Genomic DNA, 20,022 nt, shown 5'->3' with positions numbered 1-20,022 from the left:
ATTATAATATTGTAATATTTAATATATATATAATATATATATTTTTTTAACTTTTTGTATATTTCACACACACAAATAGACAATAACAACAATAATAGTAATTATTATAAAATAAATCCAAATATTTATGTAGCTGTGGTTTCCACAAAACATTTCACATACAATTACCAAATAAATAAAATTAAAAATAACACCCAGTGACACCCAGTCTGTCTGTAGTCTTTCCCCAGGTTACATAAGTCTGTCTCTCCAATACAAAACAAGGAGCCATATACTAAATTCATACATGTATACTCCAACAATCTCAGTTAGAAGAAATGATTCATTTATTTATTTACCATACACAGTGGTACAGAGTACAATTTCCTTCCAAGCACTTAATACAAATGTGATTTCGTTATAACTGAAGTCATTTATTGTCGTTTTAAGGCCTGTGTGTTGACAACCACGATGCCCCCTTTAAACAAAGGTCAAACTGGAGCAGACACAGAGGGAGGGAGGCTGAGCCAGATTGACAGATCCCCTCAGCCTATGACACGGCATGACGACTGCACCCGCACAGCCAATCAGAGGCCGGGTGGGCGGATACATAGTCCAAATTTTACGCGGCGCGCGGCGGGCCGAAACACCGAGAATGAATATCCCGGTCTCAACCGGTTTCAACCGGTCCGTGGTTGGAAGCATGAGCTTAGAGGAAGAGCACACTTGCACGCATTAAAACATCTCTGCTCTCCAACAGTGTGTGCGAATAGAAGCAGAAATAAAAACGAGACTCTTTGACTTCGTGGTTATGACCCGGGATAGCGCTCTAAGTGCGGCTCCGTGAATCTGTGTTGTTAGCTTAGCTTAACATTTAGCCAGCAGACTTGAATCATCATTGACTTTTCCATTAGCACGCTAAGTTGCTATTAGCCTGGTGGGAGTCGGCTGTGATTGTTGATAGCTAAATTAATATATGTTGAAGACAGGGAACATTAGGCTGTGGTAGACTACGGGAAGCTTTTAATACATCGCCAAGACTCGATAAGTATCCATCGTAGCGGTGTTTTTAAATCAGCGCTGTTAGTGTCATCCAGGAAAGCTAACATTAGCTCTCGGCTACCGAAGGTTAGCAGCACTGTGAGCGTGTGCCATGAGATAACAGCGCACAATCACTCACAGCGCATCGGAGAAGATTCATATCCCGCTCTTCAGCTACAAGTTACAGCAGCTAACCAGTACTTGTTTTCGACGAGGGGACAGGACACACCAGGTAAGTTAAGCCCGATCAACAGTAGCCTAACTCACCCGTCCTGGGCTAACATTAGCATCCGTCAGTTGTAAAAGTGATGTGGTGTTTTTGTCTAACTAACAGATACACAGACCAAACATTACACAGCGCATTGTAGCCGGAGGGAGACAGGGGCCTGGTGTTTTCCTCCATCTGCTTTCCACTATTGCTATCGCGTTTTTAGTTTCTCTCAATTGTCAGGTCTATGGGTCGGGCTGTGGTGAGAGTAGCTCCACGCAGCCGGTTGGTGGCGCTGTTTCACGCTTTACAACTTTATCATCGGTGTCAATGGGTGTCATAATTGGACCACGAGGGCTGGCGGAAACTTGAGGCCGGCTGTCTTGACACATTTTGGCCGAACCAGAATAACTTGTTCGGCTACAGCCTTTACTTGTACTACCTAAAGTCACCTCTGCTCACATGTCCATCCAAAGTTTGTAGTATAATATTGAACATTAGTGAATTAAAGCACTCTCACTATAGTCTCTACCTGTAGATGTGTCTTTCTTTTTGTAGAGTACCAGTTGCTGCTGTGGTTAAACGTTAAATCATTTCACCTGCCCTCCCCTCAGAAGCTCTATGCCAGCAGAAATGACGATGTTGGCGGATCACCCAGCCAGACAGCTGCTGGACTTCAGTCAGAAACTGGACATCAACCTGTTGGACAATGTTGTCAACTCCATGTACCACGACATTGGATCCCAGGTGAGGACTGCTCCTTTCCACTGTTAAGTGTTTGGATGGATTCACATGTAGTCTGTGACATTTGATTATAACCTTATTGGTTAAATATATATTTGTTCTGTAATAAAAATGAAGAATTTAATGCTTGAGACAAATGTGATGTGTAAACCTGGAGGAAATATACCTGTAGCTGTTCTTTCAAACCTAAAGACTCGTGGCCCCATAACACGTTTGCTGTATCACTCTTTTGTAGCAACGAGTGGCCCAGGAAGTTCTTACCAACCTGAAGGATCATCCAGATGCCTGGACGAGGGTCGACACCATCCTTGAGTTCTCTCAGAACATGAAAACAAAAGTACGTACCTGACACATATGGATCTTGCAACAGAGAAAAGCCTGAAACTCATATCAGCTGCTTATTGACACTCCTTGAAAGCCAGTGTAATAATGTGAGCTGATGTTTATCCACATCAGGCTGCAGTGAGGTTTCAGCATTCACTCTGTTTAATCTCCACTGTACTTATTGGATGTTCATAGGCGAATGGCAGCTTGCTGTGTTTAAATCTGGTCTTTGAGTTTCGATTGGTGTCACTGTTTTCTTTAGTTGTTCAGTTATAATGGCTACCAGTGCTCCCTTGTTAGTACCATAGTTGCTGCTGCTGCTGCTTGTGTTAAATGAACAGCAAAGAGTAACTTTTGTATTGGGCTGAGTTGTGCTGTTTTGTAACAAGATATGTTACACCTGTTACGCCATTTACAAACAGCACTATAATTAATTTATGTTGTTCACAGTTATGTTGATAATACATTTAGTATCTGAACATGATCACACATGTTTTCCAGTGTTGGTGGTCCATGCCTACAACCTATGGTTCATAAATTTTGACATCACCATGGATACATGACCATACAAATACTAGGGAGGGGCGATATGGACAAAAAAATGTATCCCGATTATTTCTGTTATTTATCCCAGTAACGATAAAGATGACGATGAATAAACACTAATTCAGCCTACCAGAATCTTTTTCACTATAAATCTATCACCGAAATAACAAAGGCTAGGGGGAGCTGGTGGTGGGCATGTCTATACCTGCTGACTGTAACCGCTGTGAAACAATCAGGAAATAACTTTTGATTTCTCGGATTAATATCAGCTTTATTGAGGTCTGCGCTCGTTCTGTTATTGTTACTCCATGTCTCTCTACCAAAGCTCTCTCTCTCTGAATAGTCTCTGCTTCACGAACATTTCAGGCTGTCTGTGGAGGTTTGACCGATCTGAGTTTCTGATTGTATATTGTTTTAATTGGCTCCTCTTGATGAGACAAATGTGTCTGTCTTTTTTTTTTTTTTTTTAGAGCTCTTACATGTCTCCTTTTCTTTCTCAGTACTATGCACTGCAGATTCTGGAGACAGTCATCAAAACACGATGGAAGATTCTCCCTAGAAATCAGTGTGAAGGTCAGTTTAATGAACTTAATCAGAAAGCTCTTTTCTTTCTTAGATGTGTTGCTTGTCAGGAAAATTCTTTGTTTACATTTTGAAAAACTCTTGGATTTTTTTTTCCAGGCATCAAGAAATATGTTGTTGGGTTGATCATTAAGACTTCCTCTGATCCTGCAAACATGGAGGTGAAGTTAGGTTATTGTAAGATTTGGCACTTTGTAAATGAACTTTGTGCTGTCCATTACTGATGTCACTGTTCTGATGTTCGTTTGCAGAAAGAGGGAGTCTACATTTCAAAACTCAACATGATCCTTGTACAGGTAAATAACCATTTGATTGTTTGACACGAGAACAACGACTGACAGGATGAGATGAGGCTGGTGACACAGAGCTCTTCTTCTCTGGACTCCTATAGATCCTGAAGCAGGAATGGCCCAAACACTGGCCCACATTCATTAGTGACATTGTGGGTGCAAGTCGGACCAGCGAGAGCCTCTGTCAGAACAACATGATCATCCTCAAACTGCTCAGCGAGGAGGTTTTTGACTTCTCCAGTGGCCAGATGACCCAGGTGAAGGCCAAGCACCTCAAAGACAGGTAACCGTTAAAAGATGAGGCTGAGTTGTTGCATTGTTTGTCGTCTGCTCTTAACCCAGCTTCTGCAGAAAAATGCTCTTAGTTGAAGCACTTAAAATGCAGTAATTTGTGCCACTGAGTGAACACTTTTCCAAAGCTCATAACAGTACTTTAGGTCATTTAAATGAAACTCTTCACTCCAGCACAGTTTAGATGTGTCTTTATTTTTACATGTACATTTTGTTAGCGCACACCAAGGGTTTTAATCACTATTTCTGCTTGTTCAAAACATTTGGTTGTGATCTGGGTGCTGACGTGCTTGTCCAGTCACAGTTCTTATCAAGTTTTGTGAAATACTACCTTGAACACCAAATGGAAAAAATGATGCACCTGAGGTGGCTGGGAAGAAGCAAAATTCTGTTTATTTTTTTTCCTTTTATCTTAGAGCATAGTTTTGACTTCAGTAATATCAACTGCATTGTAGCTTCACTGCAGTTTATGCTGAACAGGAAATTGAATTGCAGAACTGCTCAAAGCTGACAGCTGAATCAAATTTCTGTCTCATTGATCATCTGAAAGACAAAAGAAAACTCATCTGGGGGGAAATTTTGGTCCTAAGTCAGGCTTTAATCCATACACTGTTTTCCAGTTGAAGACATGACTCCACTGTCACTCAATCTCTGCTCTTTGTTTTTCAGCATGTGCAACGAGTTCTCCCAAATATTCCAGCTGTGCCAGTTTGTGATGGTAAGACAAGGTTGACATCACACCAAACAGCTTTCAGCTTCTGTCTCTTATGATTAATAGACAATCTGTGCTCACATGTACCTACTTCATCTGTGCAGGAAAACTCCCAGAATGCCCCGCTGGTCCATGCCACGCTCGAGACTCTCCTCCGCTTCCTTAATTGGATTCCATTAGGTTATATCTTCGAGACTAAGCTCATCAGTACTCTGGTCTACAAGGTAAAGCGGCTAATATTCGTTCAGTCAATCAACACTCACCATGTGTTTACATGTGTCTGCCTAAGTAGCTTGACCAGGTTGCATTCACAGACATTACTGTACATTTCTGCAAAGAATGGTGTAATGGAAAAAGGAACATTAACATATCAATATTCCACAGAACTCTGGAGAACATTTAGATTTAGTCCAGAGCTGAAACAATTTATTAATCGATCAGTTTATTGACAAAATCATTTAGATAACTGAGATAAACTTTGACAAACCTTTAAGTCATTTATCTTGTCAAAACAGTTGCTGGTTTGAGCATCATATGTTATAATTTTACTGCTTTTCTACTTGTATAAAGAAACTTGTATGCAGAATGAGCAATTTTAAGAAGACACCTTGAATTGAAAATTGTGATATTTCTTTTTTTCTCATTAATCAGGAAAAAAAAAGATTTATTGATAACCTAAATTTAAAATCTGACACTGTGCAATATAGACATGACTGTTAAACTGACCTGACATGTTTCGTTGATCAATATATTGTTTTATGTGTGTTTCAGTTCTTGAACGTGCCCATGTTTCGCAACGTGACACTGAAATGTTTGACGGAGATTGCCGGAGTGAGCGTCAACCAGTACGAGGAGCAGTTCGTCAACCTGTTTACCCTCACCATGTGCCAGCTCAAACAGGTACACACACACACACACACACACACACACACACACACACACACACACAATCATTTTGAGTGGTGCTCAAGTTAATTGCACTCAGCATGATTACACATGAGCCCACTTTGATATTACACACACACACAGACACACACGCACATTTTGTACATACAATCTTCAGGCAGCACAAGTTGTGCTGTCAGACACACACTATATTGTCTGTCGGTGTAAGAAGGTTTCTGTTTGTTCACTACAATAACACATCTGTGGGCAGAGTGAACGTGTGATTTCGCAGCTGCAGAGCAAACGCCAAAAACAAAAGGCATGAGTGGAAGCATAGATCTGTGTTTTGTTTTCTGTTTAGTTTTTTTGCATGTTTGTTCAGAAAATCGCACATTCACACAAAGGTTTTTGTCCCATTGTCCTTCCTCAAGCAGCACAGAGGGAAAGTGTCCCACTTCACCTCACTGTATATACAGTTAGCTGACACAGGTGTGGTTGCTGACACACCTACAGAGCCTGTAACATCAATCAGTGGTTAAAACATATATAATAACATCAGAATATTTTTATAAGATTGTGCACGGACAACCAGAGTATCAATGCCCATGTAATTTCGATCAGTCTGACAAATCCTGTCTCAGCAATCAGTAAAAACACAGTTAAAGTTACAGTATGTGTTACAGGAGGAAGTAAGGGGAAAAAAGAAAAACAAGGAGACAGTGCATGAATGTGAAATACATGCAATACAATTGTGATGCAGTCAAGAAAAAGCCAAAAGAAAACAAGTAAGAAGATTCTTTCCAAAAGTTTTTAACTTATTTGGCTCCTCTGAGACTCAAAAGGCAACAACAGCAAAAATTCAGACTTTGTATCTAAATGGCTTCAGGCTCTGTTCAGTACAGCGTTCCTTCTGTTGTAGCCCAGTTTCATATTACAGATCAAGTCTCATTTGGAACAAACTGTCTAAATATGACTCAAACATTTGAACTATGTTATATAATCTTCATGCACTTTAAATGGTCGCAGCATATTCTTTACTTGGTGGATGTAAACGGCTCCCTCCGCCTGCTGTTGTCATTGTGACAGTGGAAGCGAGTTTCAGATGAAATGGTGGTCTTGGGTGGTCTCGGTGGTTTAAGACTGAAACTATTTAAATGCAATTTCCTCAAACAAAAACACACTATGGATGCAATTATGGCAAAACAATCGAGACAAAATAAAGTTTGTGTAAATAAATAAAGGCCAGCTTGTGAAGTAATGTCCTGTCATCTGGTCAGATGCTGCCTTTGAACACGAACATCAGACTGGCCTACGCCAACGGGAAGGACGACGAGCAGAACTTCATCCAGAACCTCAGCTTGTTCCTCTGCACCTTCCTCAAAGAACATGGCCAGCTCATTGAGAAGAGACCCAACCTGCGAGAGACACTCATGGAGGTAGGAGGACGAGATTGTTTCATTACAGGAAGGACATTTTCGTTACGCTAAAGGATCGTTGAGTAAACAAACCTACAACTCTCAGCTGGTGGCTTCTGGTGTTTTCCGCCTCTGCTCTGCCTCATATCCAGCGTTTCCTGCTCCTGCGTGGGGTTTCCTGATTAGACCTTTGCAATGACTTTACATTTGGGATAGATTACAGTGGGAATGACCACATTCCCTGTGGCTGTTAGTCTTTATATATCACAAGTTATAGATGGTTGTTTCATGAGAAGACGACATTTAAGTCTATTTAGCATTTTATTCAAGAAAAGACTGCTCAGCTGATGTTAACAGAGAGATGCAATAATCCCAGAAGGAAATTGTAACCAAGTCGCAAAATTAAACTAGGACACTACAAAATTAGGACACTGCAGATGGCTATGGACGCTATAGAGGTCAATAATAAATACACAAGAGATTTTGAAATGATCACAAATGAATACAAACATGTAATAGATGGATAAATACTAAATCACTCACTAAAACTATAGAGCTACAAATGGAGTTTTAAAAAAAAAACTAAACGCAAATAAATGACACTGTAAAAACAAATAAAAGTCACAGTATTTTATGTACAGAGCTGAATATCATAGTGCAAAATGTCCAGAAAACCATGCAACTCGGTGATATTATGAATTAATGTAACAATATTATAATACCACTTATAATAACCCTTTGTCAGTTGGCACTTTGACCCTTCTTTAGTCCTGTTCCCCTTTGGGCACAGGGCAAAGTGTCAGTTACCTTGTCAGATAATTTATATCAATCGTTAGTTAGCGTTTTACTAATATTAGCTAAATTGAGATGTGACTATAATATAATGCATTCCCGTACAATAACAGCACTCAATAAAAGCTCAACAATCAACACAAAGTAGAATTAATACCTCTTCGACAGTGTCAACAAAAATTAAACACTGTAAGTAACACTGCAAGTAAGAAATAAAATACAATAAACTCTGTAAATAATAAACCAAAAAGGTCTGCATTCTAAATCTATACTGTGTAATGATGGTATATGGCATTAAGCAAATTAAAGCCAAGCTTATTTCTCATAACATGAGTTCAGAATAGTGTAAATGTGACATATTTGCTATGTAAAACAGCGAGAACGGTGTCAGTACCACAGCAGACACAAAAACCCACTGATTGAAGTTATTCTTCCTCTTTTTAACAGAAGAAGCAAATGGCTTTTACTCGTAATAAATTATCACAAAGAAAACATTTTGAGGTGATTTAACGTGTGCTGATGTACGCTGGAGACTGTTAGCACCGTCATGTGACCTCACCATACTTTGCCCACCCCCAGGCCCTGCATTACATGCTGCTGGTGTCAGAGGTGGAGGAGACGGAGATCTTTAAGATCTGTCTGGAGTACTGGAACCACCTGGCATCTGAGCTCTACAGGGAGAGTCCGTTCTCCACCTCCAGCACCCCTCTCCTGTCTGACGTCCCACCACGCAGACACCTCTACCTGCCTGTACTCTCCCAGGTAAGGCCAGCACACACAAACACAACACACGCCAGAAAACCTTTACCTCTATGTACAGATTTATGACACAAATGTGAATAGGATTCTAATAATCAAGCGATTTAGTTAACAGAATTGTTTTCATACTGATCTGTCTGACTTTATATCACATACATTTAAAATGTCCATCACTTAAAGAATTATGAAGACTATTCAGTTGGCTCATTAAAAGGCTGTCACAGACTCTCACATCCAGTTTTGTCCTTGTCATCCTCGTGTAGGTGCGTTTGCTGATGGTGAGCCGCATGGCCAAACCAGAGGAGGTGCTGGTAGTGGAGAACGACCAGGGCGAGGTGGTCAGGGAGTTCATGAAGGACACAGACGCCATTAACCTTTACAAGAACATGAGAGAGACTCTCGGTGAGTTCAAACATGTCCAGTTCTTTCGTTAAATGTCAAGTTTGAACCTTTTTATTTTTTCAGATCATTTATTTTTGCACTGTCGACTCATCCTGTCGTTGGTATTTTGGTCCTGTTTTGACTCACACACGTATCGCACTGTTTATGTTCTGTTCCAGTTACTTCATTATTTAAGGCTGTTCATTTAAAATTGTATTTCTGGGCCAGGAAATCTGTTAAATTTGAACTCAGATGGTGAGAAACCAATTAAATTATTTTGCTTTCACACCTTTTCATCATTTCCTGACTCTGTATCATAAGCAAACTGCTACCCACAAGTCGAAGAGAGGAATCAACATTCATTACACTGTTTATTAATGGAACTCAAATACTGTCAACATGGCACAGCACACAGTTGAAGAACTGACATGGCCAGTGGCTAGAGTTAAAAGTAGACACCATGGACTCATCACCCATGTCCCACTATGTCTGCAGTGTATCTGACCCATCTGGATTATGCTGACACTGAACGCATCATGACAGAGAAGCTCCACAACCAGGTGAACGGCACTGAGTGGTCGTGGAGGAACCTGAACATGCTTTGCTGGGCCATCGGCTCCATCAGCGGGGCAATGCATGAGGAGGACGAGAAGAGGTTCCTGGTCACTGTCATCAAGGTGAAACATTTATTTAGCGCTGAGTCCAGTTTAATCTCTCCTAATACCCTTTTCTGTAATCGTAGATCATTTGTCCCAAACAGTGTTACAGTGTGTGTGTTATGTGTTCAGGACCTGCTGGGCTTGTGTGAGCAGAAAAGAGGGAAGGACAATAAGGCCATCATAGCGTCCAACATCATGTACATTGTGGGCCAGTATCCTCGCTTCCTCCGAGCCCACTGGAAGTTCCTCAAGACTGTCGTCAACAAGCTGTTTGAGTTCATGCACGGTGAGAAACTGGAAAAGACCAAATTCTTCACACAGACCAGCTCGAATCCACTGCTGTTTCTCTTAAATGCATCTTTATTGTGATGTATTCATTCTGATAAAAAAAAAAAGAGTCAGTCAACAATAATCACAATACAGACCTGAAGATTGTATATTTCCTAAAAGTGCCGATATAACTTGAATTGTGTCAGATGTGTGAGGCTTATTGTGATTTTGTGTGGCTCATCCTCTTCATCAAACAGAGACTCACGACGGTGTGCAGGACATGGCGTGTGACACCTTCATCAAGATTGCCCAGAAGTGTCGCCGTCATTTTGTCCAGGTTCAGGTGGGCGAGGTGATGCCCTTCATCGACGAGATCCTCAACAACATCAACACAATCATCTGTGACCTGCAGCCACAGCAGGTCAGTGCTGTCTCTAGACTTTCAGTCGGCATTGGCAAAACTTTGTGTTACATTTTGTAGTAAAAATGTTTCTCCGATGTTGATCAAACATACATTGTTAGCGCTATGTCTGAGAAATAAACTCTGCCCCTCGTTTCCGCAGGTCCACACATTTTATGAGGCCGTTGGCTACATGATTGCAGCACAGAATGACCAGGCTGTTCAGGAGCTTGTGATAGAGAAGTACATGCTGCTGCCAAATCAAGTGTGGGACAGCATCATCCAGCAGGCCACCAAGGTGAGGACAGCAGGACCTAAATGCCCTCAGATGTTCTCAGCTAATGCAGCCTGTGGCCTACATTTGTTGAAAATTGCTAAATCGTGGACTCTCTCCTGCAGAATGTGGACATCCTGAAGGACGCAGAAACTGTGCGTCAGCTGGGCAGCATCCTAAAGACAAACGTCAGAGCCTGTAAAGCTGTTGGTCATCCCTTTGTTGTCCAGCTGGGACGAATCTACCTGGACATGCTCAATGTCTACAAGTGCCTGAGTGAAAACATCTCCTCAGCTGTACAGACAAACGGTTAGTGTGTTTTTAAGTTGACTAGTGGCAAGATATTGGTAATTATTTATGAAAACAACTTTCAGGAGACTCCCCTTGAGTCTAACAGCAGTAGAAAACATAGCATGTGCTTATGATTCACAGGAATGAAAAGGGAACGAGGTTCCTGTCACTGCTGTGACAACGTAACTAAGCCAACACGAAACCTGTCGAGACCTACAGTTTTGTGAGCATATTTAAGACTGCTACAGCTTACTACACTACATACTGAATATGTGGCAGAGCTGTAGAAGAAACACTTCATTATACTTGAGCCATGATGAAACTGCCTTTTTAAAAGGATTATCTTAAATGATAGAATGACGAGGACAAAGTTTAATCCGAACAGAAGTTTGTCTTGTGATGACGCCACAAGGAGTCGCCAAATTCTAAACACATTTTCTGCACATAGAGGTGTTCAAATTAATTTAAATTAATTTATTAGATATTACAAAACAGTGATATTTTCAGTTTCTCCAAGTATAAAATATTTTAAAAGGGGGATTACTTAAAGGGAACATTTAGGATCTATTTTTGCTTTGCTTGCAGGTTTCATTTGTACTTTTGTATGTGTCTATTTTTGCTTTGCTTGCAGGTTTCATTTGTACTTTTGTATGTGTCTGTTTTAACAGAAGTCTTCAGCCATTTAGGTTTCTTCCTCTTGCAGCACACAGTTTACTGTTTTGGTTCACACACAGAAAAACTGAAAAGAACAGTCATTGCAGATTTAAAGAAAACTGTTTTATCGTGTACAGGTGAGATGGTGACCAAACAGCCTCTGATCAGGAGCATGAGGACAGTAAAGAGAGAGACGTTGAAGCTGATCTCAGGCTGGGTCAGTCGCTCCAACGACCCTCAGATGGTGAGTTTGTTTTCCCTAGTATATCTTATAATGGACGTTAATTATTTTTAGCAACTTTCCACATAAAGCATCTTCTGTATTTAATTCAGCAGTGGTGTAACAACATGGTGAAATGCATAACCGATGTCGCTACAGCAAATGGAAAACTGTAGTTTGGCCCAGTTCTTCCTTCCGTTTATAATTAAAATCTACTACTAATTAGAAAAATGTTTTCAGTACTGTGACATGCAATCTTAACACTAACTGGGTCAAACTACAAATGGCCCTTTTAAACAAAAGTACTACCAATATAATTAAGAAAAACAACTGGGTCTACATTCAGAATTTATTAGAAACTTATTTTAAAACCATTAATACGGTGTCTTTGACAGGCTGTAAAGATGGGGTTAACAGGGTTTCTTGGGGCTCCATGTCTACTTGTTCTGATCAGAAATAGTCACAGGTACAGTCATGGAAATGAGGCTGGTGGGTCTGTCAACATGTTTGTTTGTTCTGTGCTCCAGGTGGCAGAAAACTTTGTGCCCCCCCTGCTGGAGGCGGTGCTCATCGACTACCAGAGGAACGTCCCGGCTGCCCGAGAGCCAGAGGTCCTCAGCACCATGGCAACCATCGTCAACAAGCTTGGAGTCCACATAACAGGAGAAATCCCCAAGATCTTTGACGCCGTCTTTGAGTGCACATTGAACATGATCAACAAGGTATGTTTGAGTCGTTGAACCATACCTGGTACCAGAAGAACACAATAAAAATGTGGAAATATAGTTAAAAAGTTACAGTTACCTAATCCCCTTGTCATTTTTTCTCCTGTGTCATCAGGACTTTGAAGAATTTCCAGAGCACAGAACTCATTTCTTCTACCTCCTTCAAGCTGCCACCTCCCAGTGTTTCCCAGCCTTCCTGTCCATCGCCCCAGCCCAGTTCAAACTAATCCTAGACTCCATCATCTGGGCCTTCAAGCACACGATGAGGAATGTGGCTGACACAGGTCTGAAACGACATTGAGTCAACTTAAATGCAGTTTAAAAAACACAAAATACATGAAAAAGTGGTTTGACTATTAAAAGGTACAGTTACAGTAATAAGAAAAACAGATTGAACTAAAACAAAGATTAATTTTAATGCAGAGTTTTGTAAAGTGTGCTTTGTTTATGTGGTGGCAAAAGACAAATTACACACCAAAGTTGCAGCTCAACAACTGATGGTTTTTTTTTTATTGCCTCTGTCGGTTTTAATGAGCGTCTCTTCGTGTCCTGCAGGTCTACAGATCCTGTTCACTCTCCTGCAAAACGTGTCTGGAGAGGAGGCAGCAGCACAGAGCTTCTACCAGACGTACTTCTGTGATGTCCTGCAACACATCTTCTCTGTGGTCACCGATACCTCTCACACTGCAGGTAAAGGAACTGATGTGATGGTATCTGGGGCATGTGTACAAATAAAAAATGAACCGATCAAACATGTATTGTTTAATGTTAAGAGTTACCTTGTGTCAGTTGTAACAGTTTATGGGGATCTAATTTTATTAATCTGTCATTCAAGTGAACTTTAAGTTCATTTGACAAAAACGATGAGCCCTCCTGCCTGCTCCTTGTCTACAGGTCTGACGATGCACGCCACCATCTTGGCCTACATGTTTAACCTGGTGGAGGATGGGAAGGTCAGTGTCGCTCTGAGCGCTGCCAGTCCAGCCAACAACCAGGCGCATGTCCAGGAGTATATCGCCAACCTGCTGAAGACGGCCTTCCCCCATCTGCAAGAGTAAGTAGGCTCCAGTCCTTCCAGGTGGAGATTATATGAGCTCTGTGTGTTTGGTTAACGTTGGTACTCAGAGGTTTTTACACACAGAAACACAGAAAAATTAAATAGCTGAGATATTTTTAACATAGCAGCTGCAACAGATCAGAATTATGCCATAAGGCTGATTTAGAGTAAAGACTGCAGCTGTGATAATTGACGTAACCTCGAGTGTTTGTATTGTCACTTTGATTGATGCAGAAAATAAGGTTTTATATTTTGTTCCATTATTTTTGAACGAAACACTGAACTTGCTGCTGTTCAAAAAGGATTGAAGGACATGCTTACATGAAGTAGCAGCAAATCAGATTCTTGCAGGGCTGTAACAGATGTTTTTATTATTTTGCCCGCCCTTTGTACATGCTGTTCACAGACTGAATGACTAATTAAATGTCTTATGTTCAGTGCCCAGGTGAAGGTGTTTGTAACGGGTCTGTTCAGCCTGAACCAGGACATCCCCGCCTTCAAAGAGCACCTGAGGGACTTCCTCGTGCAGATCAAGGTGAGTGTCGAGAGGAAACGGTAAACACCTGCACCTGGAAACACACCAAACATCCAGAGTGTGTTTCACAACACACAGTTGTTGTTACAAAATTAGATGACTGATCAGAGGAGGATTTGTATCTCCCGGTCATCCTGAAACAAGAGTCTGCTGCCTTTCATTCACAGTGAAGCCGTTAAAGGACAACACAAATTAGAATCCAATTCCATTTGCTGCTTTATGTTTGAACAGCGCTTTGCAGCAGAGGGAGCAGCCTGATGTGATCAATCAAACATCACTTGTTTGTTTTACATCTGTGATTAGTTAAAACAGGTTTGGCGTAAGGTGAATCACTGCAGCAGCTGATTTTACTGATTGATTCACTTTTAATTAGAGGCATTCTACACTGTGCTTGAACTTGACTTGAATCGAAAGCATTATTATGAGTGGAAACGCAAATCAGGTGATGAGAGGTGATGAAATAAAAACATCAGGTCATCATTCAGCAAAGACATCACATTTGCTCTAATGTAATTGGAAGTCGACAGCTACACCCTGCATCAGAACGTAGATTATTTCAGTTTTGCTTCGAGACACTTTGTGGAAAGTTTGAGCAGTGCAGGTCTCCCCCTGTGGGAAAATGTCAGTTTGGCCAACTAGAATTTAAAGCCTGGTGTGAACACTGCTGAGCCCTCTGCTTGTGTGGTCCTCCAGGAGTTTGCTGGCGAGGACACGACGGACCTGTTCCTTGAGGAGAGGGAGACGGCTCTGCGCCAAGCCCAGGAGGAGAAACACAAGCTCCAGATGTCAGTGCCCGGCATCCTCAACCCTCATGAGCTGCCAGAGGAAATGTGTGACTGAAGCAGCAGCGAACGGCGTGTACAAAACAGCTCTGAGGGGGGGAAAGGTCAAGAGAGAGCAAGGACGCTTCCTGTTGATAAATTGTTTTCTTTTCAAGTGTGTTTGTGTGCGAGTGTGCGTGTGTTTGGAAAGAGAATAAGGGGCCATAGGAAGGACCCCAGCACTCGGTTGTACGTCGACCAAATCAATGTCAATATGTAAATGAGAATCGTCTCCCTGACTCCCCCCTTAACCCTGGCGCGATTTCTTTTTTCCCTACAAACTTATTTTATACAATTTTTTTGTTGCGTAACATGCCATCTTTTGTTAATTCTTTGCTACTTAAAGCTTTATGTTTGACCATACAGTTCTTTTACACCTGCATGAAGTTGAAAGGATTCATGGTTATTTTTAATCCCTGTTCACCACCCTCGATTCACCTCCTCTCCTATTTGTTAATATGTAATATATAATGTTGAAACACTTGCAACGGTTAGTTGACGGATTGCTTTGGTTTCAGAAGTGCCATGTGCATGGTGCAGGACGAATGTGACGCTCAAGGGGTAGACATGTATTTCCTTGCTTCCTTTGTTGTCTTGTTTTGGTTTGTCAGTGTGTTTGTTTTCTTTCTTTTCTTTTTTTTTTTCTTTTACTCCGGCTCTCTGAGTCGGAGCTTCAGTTGGACCGCTCTGCGTTTGGATGAGAAGGAAGGCTGTGTGCATATCATCCTGTTTGTAAAGCTGTCTTAGTACTCTGAGAATATAAAGTTGGCTATTTTTACAAAAACAGTCCGTGTGACTCTGCTTCTTACCCCAAATCTCTGCAGGTTATGGAAAGTTTGGAAAACATCTCAGCTTCCAGGACCTGAAGGGTTTCTTAAAATGACATGTACTCTAAAAGGCTTTTGAAAATTGTTTTTTTTATTTGACATTGAACTTTACTGTTCTTTCACACTGCATCTTCATAGCCCAGGGTTAAGAGTTTATTCTGGGATAACTTAACCAAAGTCCAGAGCTATGTGGTTCACACTGCTCTTCTACTAGTTTAATCTCTATTGGAACACGCAACTAATGTTTACATTACGTTCAGTCAGTTATGTTTCAAACTGGTGCACTGTTTAGTTTTTCAGGGAATAACCCTGCCCTGGAGCAAGGCCAACAAGCCTCCAAGGCTAAATTCAGGGTTAGAACGCTTTTAGCTCTGGACTAAGTGCAGTGTGAAACGGCTTCTAGTTACGTTTTGTGGAAATGGGAGGTAAGCTCCTATGAAGAAGGCATGGGGAAAATGAAGTGAAAATAAAGGTCAATAGACCTTTAGACATTTTGGCTTTATCCAATAATTGCTATCATTAATGTTAACTTGTGCTTTTCCTTCTAGGACAGAACAAAATGTTTACTGTAAAAATATCTTTGAATCTGATTTGTTTGGGAACGAGTGTTAATAGTTTATTTTCATAAATTAATAAAATGCAGTGAATGAACAGAAGAGAAATCTAAATCAAATCAATAGTTGGTGTGACCACCTTTTGTCTTTCAACAGCATCAGTTCTTCTCTACGTACACCTGCACACAGATTTGCAGGAACTCGGCTGGGAAGTTGTTCCAAACATCTTGATCTTCTCACAGATCTTCTGTGAACGTAGACTTCCTTAAATCATTCTGTCTCCATGTAATCCCAGACAGACTCTGATGTTGAGATCAGTGCTGGATGAAGGCCATACCATCACTTCTAGGACTTCTTGTTCTTTATGCTGAAAATAGTTCACAAACTTAATGACATTGTTCGGGGTCGTTGTCCTGCTGCAGAATAAATTTGGGCCCAATCATACGCCTCCCTGATGGTATTGCATGATGTTTAACTAACTGCTTGTGTTTCTCAGCATTGAGGACACCATTTATCTAAACCAAATCTACAACTCCATTTGCAGAAATGTAGCCCCAAACTTGCAAGGAGCCTCATTATTGTACCGCTCTCCAGCCCTCTGCAAACAAATCTGCTACAGCCAAATATTTAAAATGTTGACTCATCAGTCCAGAGCACCTGCTGTCACCACAGTTCCTACGTTTTTGTGCATAGTTGAGTCTTGAGTTGTTTCCATCGGCTGCAACTCTTCCATGAAGTCCACTTCTGGCCAGACTTCTCTGGACAGTAGATTGGTGTACCTGGGTCCCACTGGTTAACATTACACATTTCTTTGTGCTTTCTTCAAAAGGTCTTGAGCACCACATCTTGAAACCCCAGTCTGCTTTGAAAGCTCTGTGAGAAACCTTGCTTATGTAGTATGACTACCTTGTGTCTTGTTGCTGTGCTACTGTGATATGAAACTGTCTTCCACAACCTCACCTTGGTAGCAGAGTGTACAGCCTCCTATGTCCTTTCCTAACCTCGATGGAAAACGTCATGTGGGTAAGAAAAGAATTCATGAGGGATTAGGAGAAGACAACCACTAAACCAGCCTATGTCATTATATGATGGTGCATGTTGTTGACATAATCTGTAGTAAAACTACAAATTTTAGAAGATGGTATACAAAACGCACATCTGAGATACTTCTCCATGTGCACTCTTACCGTGTTGTGTCATACAGGAAATATAAACATGAGCAACTTGGTGAAAGACATGACTTCATTATCGTCAGTATTTGAATAATAAAGGAATATTGACCATGTGTCACAATATGGTTGCTCATGCTCACCCTCCAATCCAATTATGTATAAACATCTCAAGTTATGGCTAAAATGGATTTTGGAATGGAATACAATATTCATTTGTATGTTTCCATCAGTGTATAATCACCTGAAAATAACAATTGTGTTGTCCTATATATCTACAGTGAGAGTGGGTCTTCTTCCATGGAGTCGGCCATGTTGAACCGCCTTTTTTGTACAGTAGCCCTGAGCAGACAAACTAAACACTGATCTAGATGGCCTTTTGGCTTTTTATGTAAATTTCAGATTATTCGGATGCTTCAAGGGAGAGGCTGAGGCGTGGGAGAGTATTTATTTGGTTGCAATCTGCAACTTTACCACTAGGTGCCACTAAATCCTACACACCGGACTTTTAAGCCTCCTACACAGCTGTTTCTGTTTCAGTTAATGACTGTGTTTCAACCTACATGTACAATTGATGATCATTAGCACCTGTTATAATTGGTGTAATTGTTTGATCATACACCTGACTATAATCATACAAAATACGCGACTTTGTGCAAATGTACCTATAAGAACTGATGCTGGTTTGAAGGGCACTAACACTAAATATTGATTTAGATTTTTCTTTTGTTCGCTCACTTTGCATTTTGTAAATTGATAAAAATAAACAATTATTTATATTTTTGAAAGCATTCTTAGTTTACAGCATTTTTTCACACCTGTCTAAACCTTTGCACAGGACTGTATGTTGCTGCTCTGGATAAGGTTGTTTTTTTTTTCTACATTAACACCAGTATAGCAGTGCGTGCAGACAATTGGTATGATGAGCAACTGCAGACACTGGCCAAACAAAGTCCATTAGACTCTGCTCTGTTAACCTAGTTTGAAGGAAACTGAGTTGCCAGTTGTGACTTTAAATGCCTCTGAAATTGGTAGCAGGCCTGTTGGCAAATTTATACCAGGTTTGGTTCCGGGGAGAGGAACTACACTGTAGGTCCTGAGAAAGTGACATCTGGGTCTGATTATGTTTTTAAGTTACCTGTCCATATGACATAAAATTCACTTGCTACAGCAGCTTGTATACACAAGGTTGATAAATAATAAATATAGAGAGAAAAGTCATGAAGTCATGCTGGTGTTAAAGAGTCTGACATCTGTTGGAATGAAGGACCTGTGGTAGCACTTCTTCGTAGCAGTCTGTTGCTGAAGGAGCTGTTTAAGGCCCCCACAGACTCATGCAGGGGGTGAGAGGAGTTGTTCATGATGGATGTCAGCTTTGCTAACATCCTCCTCTCACTCCTCTATGGAGTGTAGGGGGCAGTTCAGGACAAAGCTGACCAGTTTGTTGAGTCTTTTTCTGAACCTGTACCCAACAGATGACGCTACACCACAGTGTCATAGAAAGTTTTTAACAGTCCTGCACACTACAACCAGTCCAGTTTGTTGTTATGGTAAATACCCAGGTATTTGTATGCTCCACCATCTCGATATCCAGTCTCCTATGTCTTGCTGGTGCTGATGTGAAGACAGTTGAGATCACATCACATGACACTGCAAAAAGTTAAAAGTTTCACCTTGAATGAGCCTCATCAGGTTTGGACTTAAACAACAAGCCTGTTTTAACTGTACCATATACTGTACAAACAAACAAGACAAACACAATAAAGCACACAAACATGAAAAACAAGTATTTTCAGTTGTCATGGTTTTACATTATTTAATTATATCTGTATTATAGACAAAATAAACAGGAAATATATTCCTGAAAACAACGAGCCATCAGAATCAGAAATACTTTATTAATCCTCGCAGGGAAATTGTTTTTGTTACCACAGCTCCCAAACGGTAAGTGAGATAGTAAGAAAACAAAACTTTAACAATATACACCTATACAGTATCCTATTTTAAACACTATATACACATGTATAAATAACACTTAAATAGAAATGCGATTGGGGAATCAATTAAAGTTGTATTTCTGTGAATATTACACTGTCTGCTCAGACAGGATCGTAACTAATTATAAAGTTACAGTGATCAATGAATTAGTTTGTTAAGGGCACATTGTGTTTGATTATGTATCTTCAAATTATAACGTGATAATTTATATTTTTAAGACGTGATGTGACACTGATACATTGTTATTTTTCTGGTGTGGCAGCAATAGGCTTCCGTACATTTGACTATGTCTAACCTTCAAATTAAAAGAAAAACATAAATATTAATATTGAATATATATATATATATATAAAATCAAGTTTATTTGTATAGCCCTTTACAATAGCCAGACAGTACCCAAAGTGCTTTAAAACGAAGCCTTAAAAATAATACATAACAGGTACATAGCAAATAAATACAATTAAATTAAAATTAAAAGTGCTGTAGTGTTAAAAAACCTTCCAGAAATACATAAAAAGCAGCAGACAGAATAAGTACACCCGAGGAATGACACTGCCCTGGTCGGAATAAAACGACAATATAAAAAAGTGGATCTTTGATTTAAAAAGGCTGAGATCAG

The 20,022-nt window shown here is 40.5% G+C and overlaps 1 protein-coding gene across 1 annotated transcript; it reads left to right on the top strand.

Moving 5' to 3' along the window:
* The first annotated feature begins 604 nt into the window (after window positions 1–604).
* xpo1a (exportin 1 (CRM1 homolog, yeast) a) lies at window positions 605–15,639 on the top strand. Its single transcript, XM_010730296.3, has 25 exons — window positions 605–1,252; window positions 1,843–1,975; window positions 2,208–2,309; window positions 3,343–3,415; window positions 3,524–3,585; window positions 3,676–3,720; window positions 3,816–3,997; window positions 4,675–4,723; window positions 4,822–4,941; window positions 5,489–5,617; window positions 6,880–7,038; window positions 8,389–8,571; window positions 8,832–8,970; window positions 9,445–9,626; window positions 9,738–9,894; window positions 10,136–10,299; window positions 10,442–10,576; window positions 10,678–10,861; window positions 11,635–11,741; window positions 12,245–12,439; window positions 12,558–12,726; window positions 12,998–13,132; window positions 13,337–13,496; window positions 13,938–14,034; window positions 14,728–15,639. The coding sequence occupies exons 2-25, from the start codon at window positions 1,850–1,852 to the stop codon at window positions 14,872–14,874; spliced, it is 3,201 nt and encodes a 1,066-aa protein (XP_010728598.1). The 5' UTR covers window positions 605–1,252; window positions 1,843–1,849; the 3' UTR covers window positions 14,875–15,639.
* The last annotated feature ends 4,383 nt before the right edge of the window (window positions 15,640–20,022 follow it).

The sequence above is a fragment of the Larimichthys crocea genome, chromosome X, assembly GCF_000972845.2.
Source record: "Larimichthys crocea isolate SSNF chromosome X, L_crocea_2.0, whole genome shotgun sequence".
In the NCBI taxonomy this organism is placed as follows: Eukaryota; Metazoa; Chordata; class Actinopteri; family Sciaenidae; genus Larimichthys; species Larimichthys crocea.
The sequence above is the reverse complement of the archived record's forward strand: the minus strand, read 5'-3'. Positions and strand labels throughout refer to the sequence as shown.